The following is a 17,273-nucleotide window of genomic DNA, read 5'->3' as shown; positions in this document are numbered from 1 at the left end:
TTTCTTGAACAGTATCTGCTACCATGATGACTTTCCATTTATTCCATATAGAAATAAATGTATCTTCAGAATGTAGGCACTTTAGATGAAAGTAGTCAATCCTTAATTATTTGGACCCAAATAATTTAAAGTGTTAAAAATTAAAACTTGAACTTGAAAATGTATTCATCACTGCTATAAGTATAAACCTTATTGATTCCATGTAAGCCAGTCACCAATATCCAAGAGGCTGTTTTAGGAGTATTCATAAATAATCTGGACTATTTGGGAATACAAATGTGGCATTTGTCTGTGACTATTTAAAGTAGCTTTATCTTTTCTCTGGATCCTATAGTTACCTTCCATTACTGCAGTGTGATACAATTCCTGAAAAATAAAATTGCAGATAGATGCAAATATACCCAAACTACTTGACCAAATTATTTATGAAGCCTTTTTCATTTTGTACTGACCTAATTTCCTGAACTAGTTACCTAATAAAACCAATAACCCAGCTTGGATTTTACTATGAATAACTGGAACATGTTCAATTCTGTGAACATGTAAAAAATACTTCTGGCCATCAACCCCAGATTTATGAGCAGATTTCCAATTATCACTGAGGCTTAAAGGGAACCCAGACCACAGATGGCAGTCCATCAAGGATATATCTTCATTGGTCTGATGGTCCTGTTTCTATATCCATGTTTCTTCTAAACTAGTTTTTGAGAACAATCTGGGTCAATTTTGCGGGTCATCCACATGTTGATTGCATATCAATGCAATGTTCAGAATACTTTCCTCTAGCAAGTTTCTTTTAGATCGCGGGTGTCAAACTCACAGCCTGCAGGCTGGATGCATCACGCGCTGGCCACTCCCACCCATGTTTTAGCAAAGAGGGGGGGAAAGTAGTGATACATCACGTGACGATGTATGACACCCCTTTTCTAGATGTTGAAAAACAGAGTTGAGTAAATGACATCAGTGCAAATAATTATTTCCTACAGGCCAGCTCTTCCACAGCTGATGTTCTTGAAATATATTGGACTAAAAGGTCAATATCCATTCTGTCTGGCAAATTATAACAGCCAATGACTGGTGGGTGGGGAGACATTACCTTGAGAAACCTGATGTAAATAGGGAGTCTGATATGATGCAAATTCCTGTATTATATTTGAATCCATTACGTTACAGTAATTCTCATAGATGCTGATCTAGTTTATGGCATCATTCAAGTTCACCAGTATCCTTTGACTCAAACCATATGTTGTTTATGCTTGTGTGGCTATGTGTATGAGTGAGAAAGGGAGAGAATTGTGTGGTTCTTGGTCCCATTTATTTGCTAGCCAGAACAACTGTGATTTTGTCTACTTCCACTCCTAAGAAGGGCTTGTCTCCATGTGTGCCAGGCTGCAAGCTGGGTCTGTTTATCCCTCTGTCTGTGGCATCTGGAAGTGCCAAGTAGAGGTGGGGATAGTTAGGATAATGAACCCATTCTCTGACACTGGCAGGGACTGGACCCTCTTGAGCCCCACAACGCAGCAGGTGTCTTTTGCTGCCGAGACTGCCTGTCTGTCAGGCAGTTGTATTGCTGCCTCTGTTTGCCCAGACTTCGCTGGCATGAAGTATTGGCAGCCAGGATAGTTAAGCAAGGATGGGGGACTAAACTGTTTTGGAATTCTCTCATCTCTCAAACGTGAAGTTTACAACACAGTTTTTGCTTTCTGTTTTTTGCCATTTTCTCGTAGTGATCACTTCACAAAGAGGCAATTTCTGTTTTTATAAACGGCTGTGGAAATACTGATTTTGTTCAAGGTCCTTCAATGTAATAGTGGCAAATCTCTTCAGAATTAAGCTATTTTGCTCTTGTTTGCAATAATTGGAAGGATAGGGAATTAGAAGGACAGGGAAGGTGCTTAGGGAGTAACTAAATAATAGAGTTACTTAAAGTTAGGGAGTAACTTAATTTAATCCATGTGTACCTTCTGTCCTTCAAGATGTACTGCCCTCTTCCCAAACACACGCATTAGGCTCCTAATTAAGCAAAGGCAGTTTCCAGGTCTATCATTTCTATTCTTGATAAGAATTGGTAGTTCAACCTCAAGACTGCTGCCGGTCTTGGGTTTCAGTATTTGTTCTTTGCCCAGTTGGAAGTTGGTCCTGGGTCTGCCAAGACTCAGTCAAGAGGATAAATCTGATACTGTAGAGCTAAATGGAGAAATCAAGCTAAGGATGGAAAAAGAAGACTGAAAAGAACCTGATGGAAACACAGAATGTGAGTAAATTGCTATAGGCTATAAACCCTCTATATACAAGAAAGTGAATTGGGGTTAGAATTGTACAAAAAAATTCTATTGAATTGGACTTCTTTGCAGACTTTTGAGTTTTTTTCACTGTTAGTTGGGAGCTAGCAAGAAACTCGGAGAACCCTAGAAGAAAGGATTGTTCAGAATTTGTTTCTCAGATTTATATTCTATCTTTTCACCAAATGGGGCTGCAGGCAACTTTTAACAGTATAAATTTAATATAATTTATAACATACAACAATAAGCATAAGTGCTCCCGTGTGCCTACCATCCCTATCCTACCATTTCTTTTTTTACTTATTCTTTTTATGTATCCAAATTATGTTTACTTTTACTTGTTATCTTATATGTGATTGACAAAATAATTGACAAAATAAATAAATAAAATAAAATAATAAGACCGAAGATTTAAAAACCCTATAAAAGCAATTTGATTTTTTAAAAAAATCCTCAATTGCCTCATATTTAGAGATCAACATATGGGGCAAAGTCCTTTCCAAATTAAAATTAAAATACCTGTATTGATTGATGTGGGGGATGCGGTGGCTCAGGGGCTAGGACGTTGAGCTTGTCGATCGAAAGGTCGACAGCTCAGCGGTTCGAATCCCTAATGCTGCCGTGTAACGGGGTGAGCTCCCGTTACTTGTTCCAGCTTCTGCCAACCTAGCAGTTTTGAAAGCACATAAAAATGCAAATAGAAAAAAAGGGGACCACCTTTGGTGGGAAGGTAACAGTGTTCCGTGCGCCTTTGGCGTTGAGTCATGCCGGCCACATGACCACGGAGACATCTTCGGACAGCACTGGCTCTTCGGCTTTGAAACGGAGATGAGCACCACCCCCTAGAGTCGGCAACGACTAGCACGTATGTGCGAGGGGAACCTTTACCTTTATTGATTGATGTAGATCTGTAAGGATAAAGCTAACCAGGTCTGTCATGGCAAGGAAGCACAGAACGTAGGTGCCATCTCCAAGGTCCAAGTGATTCATGTATTGATGACAGAATGGTATTTCCAGAGAAGGCTTGAATGAGGTAATTTCTGTCTCCCCCCTTTCCAATAAGCTATTTCCAAATCATGTAGGATAGTCCTACCTTTGGATTTTGAGGTGTTTTAGAGGTACCTTCTCAAAATGATTGCCATAGTAGCTGTGGCCAGTTATAGAAAGCTCATACCCCAAAGAAAGTACATGAAACTATATGTGACAACATGTACTTTTTTATTTTCTAACTATGCCACAGGGGTCTGTGTGGAACCAAGAAGCATTGTTAGAAAGAAGGATTACGGTTAATCTGGCCTTCGCTTTGCAGCCTGCTAACTTTCCAATTTTTTTAATTTAAAAGAATTTTAATAAATGAAATTAGGTCACAACCAAAACTTAATGCGCCAGTAACTGAGTTTCTTCTCTTGTTTCCAAATGATGGAAGCAGAAATTGGAACTTCACTGTTCAAATTTTGCCATATATAACTAAACTCTCCTGCTTGTTATTATAGCAGGAAGAAATTGATACTAGCATAGTTACTATCAACTTTTAAGTGTACTATAACAATGTAGGGAAAGCACCACATGGATTCCAAGTATTTTATTTATTTATGTATGATTAAAATTAGCACCATTATTTAGGTTTCCCTGAATTTAAATTCTCCGATATATGATTGCATTTTTGATGGTTTTTTAAAAAAAGATTTACCTGGAAAAACAGGTGTAAAAGGCAATCAAAGTCTTCATTTATCTGTTTTTTAACTTTGTTTCCATCCTGGCTGGGAAATGTGACTTCAGCTGATAGTTGCAGTTGCAATAGTCTGCAATTCTTTTGGTGGGTTTTTTTGTTGGTGGCAAACCTGATTTATACTATAGATTTATATTATATTATGCCTTTTAAAAAAATTTTTTTTTCATCCTTCACGTTTGATTTTCAGTCAGCAATCATATTCCTTCCTCTTCTCATATTTTCAATACTACAATAACCCTGTGACAAAGGGTTGGGTGAGAAAAAGTGAGTGACCCAAAGTTATCCAGATGACTTTCATATCTAAGACAGAACTAGAACAGTTTCCTGATTTCTAGCTTGGGGCCTTATCCTCTAATAGGTGGTTAACCAAGGGTGGGCAGTTAATGTTCCCAAGGGCCACATGAGGAATGGGAACTGTTGTGGAGGGCTGAACAGTTGTGGAGGGCTGAACCAATAGCTGTTGGCTCAAGGGTGAAATGCTCCCGGTTCGGACTGGATTGACCAATCCGGTAGCGATCTTGGCTGGTGGTTCAGAGAACTGGTAGCAATCATAGTGCGAGGCTCCACCCACCCGCCCAGCTGTCGTTACTTCCTGGTTTTAACCGGGAAGTAATGTGTTTTTTACCCTCTGTGCATGCGCAGAAAGGTTTTGCACATGCGCAGACGGTGTGCACGCACATGTGTCGTGTGCATGTGACCCGGCGCATGCATTTCCGAACCGGTAAGGAAGGTAGATTTCACCCTGTGCTGGCTGCACTTCAAGAAGGTGGTGGTTGGTGGCTGAGCCCAGGTCCCTTTACATGATGGCTGGTGTTGTGTTCGGCTGGAGAACACGTGACCAGTAACCAGCAGTTGATTGGTTAACCGCCGATGCTATAGCCGGCGGGAGAATTAAGGAGCTCCTATTGGTTGAGCTGTTGACAGCTCCAATATAAAAGGGCTGTCAGTTTAGAGCTTGCTGCTTGCTCACCTCAGTTAATTGTTTGTAGTTAATAAAAGAACTGTTAATGGTTCTCCTGCCTCACTTCTTGCTGTTGTTTTGCAAATACAACACTGGCAACGAGGATCATCATCACCATCATCTCCTCAGGCTGCGACATCCAAGGGGAAAGTGGCACAGAAAAGTACTTTCTCTTCTTGCCCTTCCGCAAGTTGTTTTCTGAGTTCCAGTTCATCTCAATGGTTGAGTGGGTCGGACGGGGACAGCTAAAAGGCTAGATGTGGCCCAGGAGCCATAAAATACTCAGCTCTGCACTAGACCAAACTGGCTCTCCTGTGTCTGGTCCAAAGGCATCCACCTGGCAGAACTAGAATTCATGGTCTCGCAGTTTCTTCGTACACATATATTTGAATAGATAATACATTCTGTTGTGTGCATATGGGTTGATGAAGGACACCATAATCTAATTTTTTAATTATATTTCAGGCTAGCTATATCTCCGTGCTTTAGTATTTGAAAGTTCATTTATGAGCTTAAGAGCTTTCCAGCAGCAGGAAGAGAGACCTCATCTTGTGAGTGGTAACCTATAAAATGCTTTTTTTCCTCCAGGCACTTCCCTTATGTCTATCTGTATATGGTTAGTTTCTGGTGATGAACACACCTGGGCACTAGATGGCACCCCTGTTCCATAACTTATTCTCTGGGGGTGGGCATCTAATTAGGCAGAAGAAATTGAGACCTGCAGATAAAGGTCATGTGGAATAGATTTGAATAGCAATCATGCAACCCCTGCACTATGTAACTAGTGACAGCGATCTGAAAAAGGGCAATACCAACGTTTTCCTCAATGGTAAAGTTGGCATGCCAGACACGTTTAAGCACAAAGCATTAGTATTATCTCAGACTGTAAAATAACGTGCATTCACAATCTTAATAACCAACAGAAGGTGCAAATGAACAAACTCACAGAGCACTAAGGGCTCTACTCAATAGCAACACTAGGCATAAGGAATCCAGTAACAGTTGACTTCAAAGTTGGGTTGATACCCGCCAATACCTCAGATATCTTGCCCCAGTCTCTGGGGCCGCCCACTTTTGCCCGAATTCATCACAATGAAATATATGTTAATATTTCTTTTGATCATACAGGTAATCTCCTCTTTGTGTAAGGAGCTCAAGGTGACATATCTGAAGTTAGCCGGTCTCGTTCTCCCAACCAGCTCTGGCCTTTACAATTAGAGGAATGAGGTAACTCAATTCAAGGAATAGATCGTTGGCAATTCCAACTTGTAAATGACTTCTTTCAGGGTATTCATTGGGAACTGATGGAATGAGAGCCTCCTGTATTAATGTCTTTCAGCTTACCTTGTGCATATGAGCAGGTTACTGTAGCCTCCAACTCATCTAATCAGACATCATTCAGAAATACCCAACTTCAACACCCATCACTCCTGGAAAGTTTTGAAGGTTGGGCTTGGCTAAAAGACAGGTGAGACACTTGCCTAAAGCCACCATGATTAATTGACCCAGGAATGTAATAATAGGATACAGTACTTCCTGTTTCAGAGAAGCTCATTTCTCATGCTCTTGTATGAAGGACAGAAATTAACTGCAGATATAGCTAAAGAGCTTGGCAATTGTTTTTGTTCATACAGCCCATTTATAAATATCCTATAGATCTCTATATCTATCTATCTATCTATCTATCTATCTATCTATCTATCTATCTATCTATCTATCTATCTATCTATCTATCTATCTATCTATCTATCTATCTATCTATCTATCTATCTATCTATCTATCTATCTATGGACCTTAAGCTTTTTTGTGTACCCATATGGATTAGTCTCTATGTCCATGATGTATATGATCTGGAGGACAAAAAATAATAGCAAATAATCTATCTCTCTCTCTCCCTCTCCCTCCCTCCCTCTCTCTCTCTCTCCCCCCCCTCCTGCTTCCCTTCTCCCTCCCCCCCCTCTCACAACTGACTGGTTGAGCCTTCCACTGACTTTCCACTGACTGATTTGCATGTTGTATGCAAAGCCAGCCATTCATGAGATGCCTTTTTGACCTTTGCGGTTCTGAATATGGACTTGATAAAACATAGTCAATGCTAGGTGAAATGTCAATGAGTAAATGAATAAATTGTTTAGTAATGCTAGTGATTATTCTGACTAGGATACACTTTTCTCCAATCATATTCTGGGTGGAGCTAATATGAGTAAGCCATACTGCCACCTGCTGCAGAGAACTGGTATTGACCTCTTCCCAAAATGTGTGATTTTGCCAGAGTTGGAAGAATCCAAGGGTTTGGATTTGTTCAGATTTTGCCTGATGTGTGTTTACATTCAGCAGCCTTCTCTTAAAATTCTGCCAACAAATCTCTTTGCCCTCTGTTCAGATTAGCATCAGGAACTTGACCTCTGCTTAATTTTCAAATGAGGATTACTGGGGCTTAAATTTCCCTTGGATCCTTGATCTTGAGATGAAATTAGATGGGGCTGATATGATCAATGAAATGCACTCTTCAGATGGTCAAAAGGCAGAACCTTGAAAGAGAAGTTTCAGACAAGTGGTGATTTAGCAAGCACTCTCCCTATGTATTCTGTTGAGAATCTTAAAATACGAAGCAAGGGAGGGATTTTGAACACTGACTGCAAAATGCTTTCCTTTCTGGAATATTTATAGTATTGTTTCCAGATTTCTGCATTCTGTGATAAATGTAAGTTAGAGGGTGTGTAAATAGTTACTCACTTTTGCACGTGACAGAGTATATGTTTGTGTAAAATACAAAAAAGTTGGGGCTGGGATCCTCTTCTGAATCTGTGGTGGACAGTTCAAATGAGCCTCTAGTTGCAACCCAATGTGGATATGCAGCTGGAAACTCAGACTAGACTGCCCTTTCCTGCTGGGCGTGCCTTGGTTTTCTGAGGAGTTCCATCAAATGAAGTGCCAAGAAGAGATGCCTGATGTGCTATGGAAGGATGATGAAAAATCATCAAGCATGATTAAGAACCTGTATTCGATATTACATTATAGTGATAAAAGTGGCCAAATATTTACCCAGCATTTGTGCTTAGGGAGATTGTCGCTGCTGCGGAGGATTGCAGGACTATCTGCAGAGCTGCCGTGGGAAATATTCCTGTTACTTGGTTGATTTGCAAACAGTTGGACTCCGATTGGACATAATTCACTTAAGGTGCCCAGGACAAGGCATTTTACTGCTATTTGAAGCAACTTTGGTTCTGTGATCCCTAAGAAACTGGATAGGGTTCTTTAGCCTTTTTGTTCACCTACCTGTTCATTAGATCCAGATCTTTCCTGGATGGCTAAAGCCACCTGAGAGATGACCTGTGGTTGAATTTATGTGGTGATGTTAGTTTCTTTGAGGAGGTGATCCACTCAACCTTGAAGATATATATGTTCTGTCTTCAGGAAACAGACTTGAATGATCTTCCAGTCTATAACCTTCCCTTTCTTGGCAACATGGTGGAGACAGTATTGGTCTCTAGCTCAAAAGGATCCTAGAAGGATTACCGGTATATAGTATAGTGATAGCATTGGTCTCTCTTGTTAATGCCTTGGGTCAAAGCTAGGATGGGTGTCATGTATCTGTTTTCATGCTTCTTAATCTCTCAATGACTTCCAGTATTGTCAATTGTTCAATCCTTTTGAACTGGTCTTAGGGTTTAGGGATGGAAGGCACAATTTTGCAGCAATTTTCCTCCTTTCTTTATGATTGGCTTCAGTCGGCATTGGTAGGTGGGGAGAGATCACACCCATGGCCCCTCAGTTGCGAGGTGCTGCAGAGCTTGGTACTTTTCTCCCCTTCTGCGTAGTATCTACATAAAACTGCTAAGTGAAGTCATCTACCAATTTGAGATCACATATCATTAATATGTGAATGATACCCAACAATCTTGACACCTGGCCAGCCAAGCAATGCATCAAAGTCCTAAGCCAGTGTCTGGAAGCTATAAATGTCTGGAAAGGAAGACATGTATAGGATTCAGATGCAATTCTTACACGACAAAAGGGGTATGTCTGTTTGGCTTCCTGCATCTAGAGGGATTCCGCTGCTGATTCTCAGTATGGTTGCAGCTCTTTATATGAAATTTGTGCACAATTTGGCTTTCTTCTTGGATTCTCAGCTCCTGGTGCAAAGGGGGCCTTCACACAGATACTTCTGTAGCTTTTACTGGAGGACCTTGAGACTGTCATTTATGCCCTAGCCACTTCATGATTGGATTATTGTATCATGCTATTTAAGGACCATTCCAAAACTATAACTGGTCCAGAATGTGGCAGCAAGGGCATGGAGGTATCATATTATGCCCATGTGACCCTTCTGCTTTGTGAACTGCACTGGTTGACAGTTGACTTCCATTTTCAATTCAAGGTGCTAGTTATCACCTTTAAAGCCATTTCATGTCATAGGGCCTAATGATTTGATGCACAGCTTGTGTCCAGTGATATGTCCAATTCCGTGTAACAGGGTGGGCACACTTATGAGTCCTGTCAATTAAACAATGTCATGTTATACAACCCAAGAAGCACACTTACTCCGTTGGATATTTTGCCCTCTGTGTCCTCAAAATTCATGTGGATCCCATCCATATGTGCTTCAGGAAATTATTGAAGACTTGGTTATTTTTCCAGGTCTTGAGAATAGGATGATTGTGGAGATGCTTCTTGATGTTTGGTTTGTTTTTGTTTTTTTGTCAAAATGGTTATGGATTTGGTTTTGGGATTTTGCTCTTCTGATTGGTGATATTTTTCATATGTTGGTGTAATTTGCCCTGAGTTTAGGTTTTGAGCACCTAATTCATTGATTAATTGACTAGTATACACAAACACTAAGGAATAGGATTTGCTTACAAGTTTGAGGTAAAATGCTCTATTCTTCTCTGGTTTTGCCCATCTGAGAGATCCATTATTCTTGAGTTTTGTATCCTTCTTTCATAAAGAGAGAGGGGGGATGTTTATGTTTTATTAAAATGAGTTTGGCCATCATAAAAGGAACTATTTCCACATAGGGTATTCTCTTCACAGCTTTTATCTGAGCAATTATCACTTTATTTATTTATTGATTTGATTTCTGTAGTGGTCCATCCCAACAAGTGACTATATATGGGTTGAATATCCAGTTTTCCACAATAGCTCATCGTGCAATGAGGGAACAGGTTTTGGTCTTGTTTGATAGAAGATTCTAGTTGGGATGCTGGTTGTAAAGATGTATATGGTGGCGGGGGGAGGTAGTTGCTGCCTATATATTTATCTGCTATATTTATTTTAAAAAAAACACCTTATTTTTCTCTTCAAAATATGCAGCATGGCACACAGGGTTGCCTTATGCATCCCACGGTATCCATATACAACAACTATAAATCTAAGAGATGGTGATGACTCAAACTTCTTATTGAATTTTACATTCAGGGAGGATTTGAACTTGGCAAGCAAAGCTCACTGTCTCAGTTCTAGCACACAAATATTTGAAGCCAGAATCTCTTCCAAGTCTTTCTTTTTTTCTCTTCCCGCCCCTGGAGTTCACAGGGCTATTCTGTCTCTTTTCCTTCCCTAGAAGCTGGCGCCCAGATCAAAACAATTTATTGCATTTCCTGCTCTTCCTCTTCTCCCCTCCTACCTCTCTGGGGAATCCCAAAATCTATAAGGAAGAATCTCTGTGCCTTTCTTTCGTGTTCTGCTGCTGGCACATACTGTCCTCAGGTGCCGTCCTGGCCTCCCTTGCTGGCAGAGGTCCAAGCACCCTCATGCAAGCTGTTGTGAGGAACAGCCGAGAGAGCATAGTCTGGCACTGGTTCCAGGAACTCCTGGTACAAGCCGTGCCTATAAGCTTTACGTGGATGAGAGGACATCCTGTTGGGTGCTTTAGAAATGGGGAGGGGTATCAGTCTGGTCGTACCAGTCTTGCCTTCCCCCTCAACTTTGCAGTCACGATAGTCTTTTTTTAGAAGCTGCATTGTGTACATGCTGATATGTAATGTTTGCTCAAAGAGCGCACGTACACCCTGCCAGCCTGTGCTGTTTTGGGGCTGCTTCCCTGACAAACAGCTTTAATTTTTTAAAATACATTTTTTTCCCTTTTGCATATCCTGCTGCTGTAATTCAAGCATTAAGCCTACCATTCGGCTGGCTATGTATTTCTGTTGAAATGCCTATGAGACAGATGTGCAAGTCCTGGTTCTTAACCGCCGCATAAACCTGCATTGGGGCTGGATCACTTCGTATTATAGATGGGAGCTCACATCACTGAGGGTTTCCATTCCATTTAACTATAAATATCCTCATGTAAATAGGTGTATGTCTTTGGGGGTGGGTGGGTAAGGACAGAATGAACTCACTTCTCTTAAATACAACTTTTCCTGCTAAGGGAGTATTTCTCTATGGAGAAGTATTAAATTCTGCAAGTGCCTCCCTGTTGTCTGAGTGGTATAATCCAAGCACAGTCAAATAGTTATCTTGCTTGGGGTTAGACTAAAAATATGGGGAATCTTAACAGAAATCCCTGAGTTCCAATTCCTGAATCTAGGGTAAAATTGTCCTACCTAATGGGGTAGTATTTTATAAGGAGCCTCGATGCTGTTACTTTCAATTTCAAGTAATTCCTGGTATGGAAATCTCAAATAATACAGTATGTATGTTAAAAGATACATATTCCAGGGTATAAAATTGGCACATGTGGTCCTTCCCACCACAATTGTGATAGCCAAGTCAAAGCAAATTGTGCTTCCATGTGATCAGCTGACACCGTGGCTGCTGAATGAGCGCTATTTTTCATTTCTTGTAAAATCCTTTTCAGAATAATTCATGCTCTAACAACCATTTTGGGGGCTTATGGCTATGTATTATTACTATTATCTATTGCTGCATCTTTCTTGTTCTTAATCCTGCTTTTGTTCCCTGGCATTTGAGCTGCATTTGATGCATTTATATCTTGTTCATAGGATTTTATCTATTATGACTTCATGGGACTTTTTACCTAAAGAGATCCACCTGAGCTCAGTCTTATTGGGTGTTTTCAGAAATCACTAAAATGTTTCTCTTTGCCAAGTTTTTAAAAATAATTTGCAAATAAGGTGGGGATGTTTTTTAATTGAAGTGTATAAAATTGCATAAATTCAGTACTTTATGAATATGCAGGTTGCAAAGAAGTCCAACAGGGTGTCTTCCTCGCTCCGCCTTCTTCATTCCATTTAGCACCACAGCTGCCAATAAGATATCAGCATGCAAATGAGAGTGCTTGGACTGGCAGATGATTGGTGGAGCTTTAGCTGAGGTCACCGTTTGTTGTTGGTTTTGATCTAGGCCAAAAAGGACATTTTGTCTTTGGAATTTATTTTGGAAGGAAAAGCTAGTGGAGAGACATGCATTTCTGCACACTTACTCACTCTGTTGGGGGGAGACAAACCCAGGCTATTTAATGAAGAAGAGTCTATTCCCTGTATAAGTTGTAATGATAGTGATGATAATCATAATAAGTCAAAATTTCACCCTCCTTCCATAGTTGCTAAAATCACCATGGTGGGGTGGGAGAATGGATACTAATGTTATGCAGAATTTCTAATTATAATTAAATCATTATCATACTTACATTTTGCTCTGTTTAAGGTTTCTCACAGTAAAATATTCATAATGAACAGATAAAAGAAAATCCTCATATTGTCTTGTAGCAACCAACACCTGGATTCTGGAGCAGTTTAAATTTCTGAGTGTTCTTCAAAGCCGGTGTCATATTAAGCACATTGTAGTAATCTGGACAGGTGATGATGACAGTGTGAATTAACCATTAGGAGGTCTTTGTACTTCAGGGATGCCTGCAGCTTGTATACCAGCCGTTGCTGCAGAAAGGTCCTCTGACTCCAACTTCCATCTGACCATCGAGCAGTAGCTGGATCCCAGAGTATAGACCTGCTCTTTCAGGAGTGGTGCTGTCATGTCAAATGACAATTCCGAAGATGTCACTCAGTGAAAACAATGCAAACCCATTCAATTTGTTAGATTGTATCCAGACCCTTCAGAGACTTCAGAAATAAGATTTCAACGAAATGTCATTTGCTACCTGGGCAACAAACTACCCAGAAGTTTTATGCCAGGGGTGAAATGCTCCCGGTTCGGACTGGATTGCCTGATCCGGTAGTGATGGTGGTGGGTGGTTTGGAGAACCGGTAGTAAAATCCCTACCCCACCTCCCCCACCCCACATGCCCAGCTGAGCCACGCGATCATCAGAGGGTTTTTTTTTTTACTTTTAAAAGCATTTTTTGTTCGGCCGAAAAAAGGCTTTTAAAAGTAAAAAAAAAGTCTCTGATGATTGCACAGCTCAGCTGGGATTGTCAGAACCTTTTCAAAGCATTTTTTCTACAACGTCTTCGGCCAAAGAGGCTGTAAAAAAATGTTTTTAAAGGGTTCTGCCGATCAGGCAACTCAGCTGGGATCGTCAGAACCCTTTCAAAGCATTTTTTCTACAAACTCTTCGGCCGAAGAGGTTAAAAAAATACTTTTAAAAGTAAAAAACAAACAAACCTCACATTACCCTCCACCAAGCCACGCCCACAGAACCGGTAGTAACAAATTTTACATTTCACCCCTATTTCATGTAAATATAAAAAAGCAGGGGAGACAAACTGACACATGCAGCATCCCACAGAGAGCAACTCCTTGGTTATGCTGTCATCCCCTACCTCGAGTGGAACTGTCCATTGAAGTAAGAGCAGAAGTATAGATAGTCCTTGCTTAGCAATAATTGGAACTGTAAACTCATCTGCTAAGCAACGTAGTTATAAGGCATGTTATCACTTCATGCACCAACTACTTATGATAGTAGTTGCAGCAATCCCAGTTTCTGTCATCAGGCAAATTCTGAGCAGTCACAGAATTCCCCCAGTCAAGAGATTACCATTTATAATCTCCTGCTGGTTTCCTCATTGCTCATTAGAAGCCCGCAGTGAAGGTCACAAATCTGGCTGGAGAAGACTGTGATTTATAATTGCAAGCCAGTTGCCAAGCACCCCATGTGATTATGGGATGTTGTGACAGCTGCAATATGAGAACCCATTACAAGTCCTTGTTCAATGCCACCATAACTTTGAATGGTCACTCAATGAGTGTTCTAATTCTGAACCCCTCCCTGTTGGTCAAGAGGGATACCAGGCCAATGCTGTTGAAGGCTGCTGAGAAATCCAAAAATACTGTGATGGGCACATCCTTTTAAAGGCTATCCAGAGGGCAACTGAAGCTGTGTCCATCCCATATTCAAGCTTGGATCTTAAGTGAAAATGGCCCAGTAATCTGGTTCATCTAAGGTGTTCTGCAGCTGTACAATCTCCTAACCGTTCCCCAGAATTGGTGATTAGATATAGGGCCATAGATGTCCCATACAAAGAGATCCAAAAAGGATCTTTTCAGACAGAGTATACCACAAAACCAATAGCGTTTATCTTTCCTGAACAGATTTGTTAACTACCTCTCATTCCAATTCATTGTACCTCTCAGATATCTTGAAGAGTCAAAAAGCATGGATCAAGCCCACAGGTATCCAGAGATACCGGTAGCTAATAAAGTGCTATATCTATTTACCCCAGAGTCTAGGCGAGACTCTGTATCACTCTAGTGTTACCTGTATTACTATAATAGACTCACCCCATGAAAAGTCAAGCCTTTGCAAATTGGAGTGACCATGAGCAGACTGCTATGCTGACTGCTCACAATGGGAAATCTACCTGCTGCTTCCACCCTAAACTAAACTGCTAGCTGACAAGCCTAGCCAGTATTATAAGGGTGAAATAGCAATGCTTCGTCTCAATTATTGCCTCCAGCATAGAATCAGACTTGAATCTGTATTTATGGTATTTTCCTTCTCTGACACATTAAGAAGTCTCTTTTGCTGCTTCCTCTTCTGAAGGTCCTCAATAAAGATCCATTAGACTTGGCCAACAAGAGGGAGGCCTCTTGGGGCAGTCTTATTAAGTAGCTGGATTGCTTTTTTCAGTGGGTAACAAGTTGCTCAACAGAACTGCCCACAAGATCACATGTTGTAAGGAATATATTCTTATATATTGGATGAAACTTGAAATCCTTTGTCTTAGTCAACCCTTCTGTATTTTATATGGCATCCAGGCTTAATCTTTGTAGTCTTCTTCTTCTGGAAAATAATTTCCTCCCTTGCCCTCAATCCTGTTGAAACTGAGATGGGGAGAGAGTGATATTAGGGGCTAAGTCAGCAGTGAAATGCATTTACCTTCACTATCGGTTCGGAAATGTGAGCGACTACGCCTCTTCTGCGCATGCGCAGAGGGTAAAAAATTGGCATAATGACATCCTGGCAGATGGGCGGAGCCTCCCGCTGTCGATCCTACTGGTTCACGCAAGCCAGATAGATCCGGCTGGATTTCCCCATTGGGCTAAGTTGGTATAATTATGAACACAGCTGGATAAGTTCATTTTTTTTTCTTTTGTACAGTTGTGTCCAATTTTAAGAGAATGCTTGGACAAGTTCCTGCAGTTTTCTTAGCAAGTTTTTCAGAAGTGGTTTGCCATTGCCTCTTTTCTAGGGCTGAGAAAAAATGGGTGGTCCCAGGTTACCCAGCTGGCTTCATGTCCAAGATGGGGCTAGAACTCTCAGTCTCCCAATTTTTAGTCTGATGCCTTAATCATAACATCAAACTGCTTCTCTAGTTTCATATAGCTTAATCTAATATGAGAAATTCATGCATTTACTTTACTTTATGCTATCTTTCCCCAAGGAATTCAAGGCAGCTTATAGAGAGCTCTGCCTTCATTTTATCTTTGTATCAACTCAGTGAGATAAATTGGGTTAGAAGAGAGTTACTAACTCAAAATACAAAGAGAATTTCCTTGGCCAATAGCAGATTTCAGTCTAGTTAATCTAACATCTTAACATAGTACACTATACTAATTCTTTGAAATATTAAACTCTTTATAATGAAAACTATAAATTCTGTCCCTTCTCTAAATTATGCTAAGAATATTCAATTTTTTGGTATTCCTATTAATTGGATTTAGGAAGGTTTTGCTCACTATGGTAGAAAGAACCTGTTAAGTAGAACATTTCCAATGGATCATCCCTAGGGGTTTGTTAAGTAATGGTTCATTTTATAGATTAACTTGCTGGTCTTTATATTAGGAAATAATGCACTGGAGACAAATTCCTTGTGTGTCTAATCACAATAAAGAATGGTCAATAAAGAATTCTAATGCACAGGGGCTGATAATTTGAAATAATTAATTTCTCTGAATTGTGGGCATGTAGGTGTTCCAATTTTTGACCACAGTTGGGACCAGAATTACCTTTGCTAAGCAAGGCAGTTGTTAAGTGAGTCACACCAAGTTTTACTGTCTTTTTTTCTCATAGTTAAGTGAACCACTGCAGTTGTTAAGTCAGTCAAGTGGTCATTAAGGGAATTCAACTTCTCCCATTTGACTTTTACTTGTTTGAAGTCAACTGGAACTGCTGCATATGTCAATCACGTGACTGTAAGATGATGCAGCCTTCATACAGGCCAATTCCCCAAATTTTAATCATGTAAATGTACAGGTGCTATGCAACTGTTTTAAATGGTCATAAATCACTTTTGTCAATGCTCTTGTAACTTCAAATGGGCGGCTAAATGAAAGATTATAAATAAGGAGTACTTGTAATTTATTATTAAAACAAGTACATATTTTGCAGAGACATATATTTTATATTTTAATAATAAAAATTCATTTAAGATTCATTTAATCTAAGAGTATTCTATGTAACATAAAAATTTTATCTCAGTCATACATGCATACAAATTATATGTGCAAGATCATTTTTTTCTTCAGCTCTGTCTAATTGCCTGAAATCCTTGGAAGAATTATCAGAAATTTCTAACATTTATTTCAAAGATTTTTTTATCTAAAAACAATTTTTCAGCTCTTGGTCTAGAAAAAATATTCTCGTATATACTGTATGCTATACTGTACTCAAATTACTGAAACATTCAAAAGTTCGTAGGATTTTTAGTAGTTAATTTAATTTCAGAATATTGGGTTAGAGACAGTTTTGATAAATTTTCCTTGATTATTCATTAGAATTTGGGTCAGTAATCAATAATACACACACACACACACACACACACACATTCATTCATTCATACATACATTCTTTATAATAATACAGAATTTAGAATATACCAGGAATCCCTCCTACTCATCATTATGTACCCCTAGCAATTTATAACAAGTTTTAATTAGGCTTCCCCCAAATACTGTAATTTGAAACTTCTTTTCAAATTAATAAAGTATACTATCC

General features: G+C 39.8%; 1 protein-coding gene and 1 long non-coding RNA gene across 7 annotated transcripts in view; one reads left to right on the top strand and one right to left on the bottom strand.

The window, feature by feature from the left end:
* Positions 1-17,273, top strand: part of THRA (thyroid hormone receptor alpha) — a 157,207-nt gene that overhangs the window by 101,253 nt on the left and 38,681 nt on the right. For 5 of the 6 annotated variants that reach the window (XM_058181544.1, XM_058181543.1, XM_058181546.1 and 2 more), the window contains 2 exons: positions 6,104-6,202; positions 6,315-6,443. The exons of the other annotated variant lie outside the window; for it this stretch is intronic. In XM_058181544.1, the coding sequence (XP_058037527.1) occupies positions 6,198-6,202; positions 6,315-6,443 (134 nt within the window). In that variant the 5' untranslated portion in view covers positions 6,104-6,197. The remainder of the gene's footprint in view (positions 1-6,103; positions 6,203-6,314; positions 6,444-17,273) is intronic. 6 annotated transcript variants of the gene reach the window in all.
* LOC131197457 (uncharacterized) lies at positions 11,895-14,235 on the bottom strand. The gene is made up of 3 exons (XR_009154955.1): positions 13,660-14,235; positions 12,571-12,907; positions 11,895-12,280 (listed from the first exon to the last, which is right to left on the bottom strand). It is a non-coding gene; the product is annotated as an uncharacterized LOC131197457 (long non-coding RNA).

The sequence above is a fragment of the Ahaetulla prasina genome, chromosome 4 (genome assembly GCF_028640845.1).
Source record: "Ahaetulla prasina isolate Xishuangbanna chromosome 4, ASM2864084v1, whole genome shotgun sequence".
Taxonomy (NCBI): Eukaryota; Metazoa; Chordata; class Lepidosauria; order Squamata; family Colubridae; genus Ahaetulla; species Ahaetulla prasina.
The sequence above is the reverse complement of the archived record's forward strand: the minus strand, read 5'-3'. Positions and strand labels throughout refer to the sequence as shown.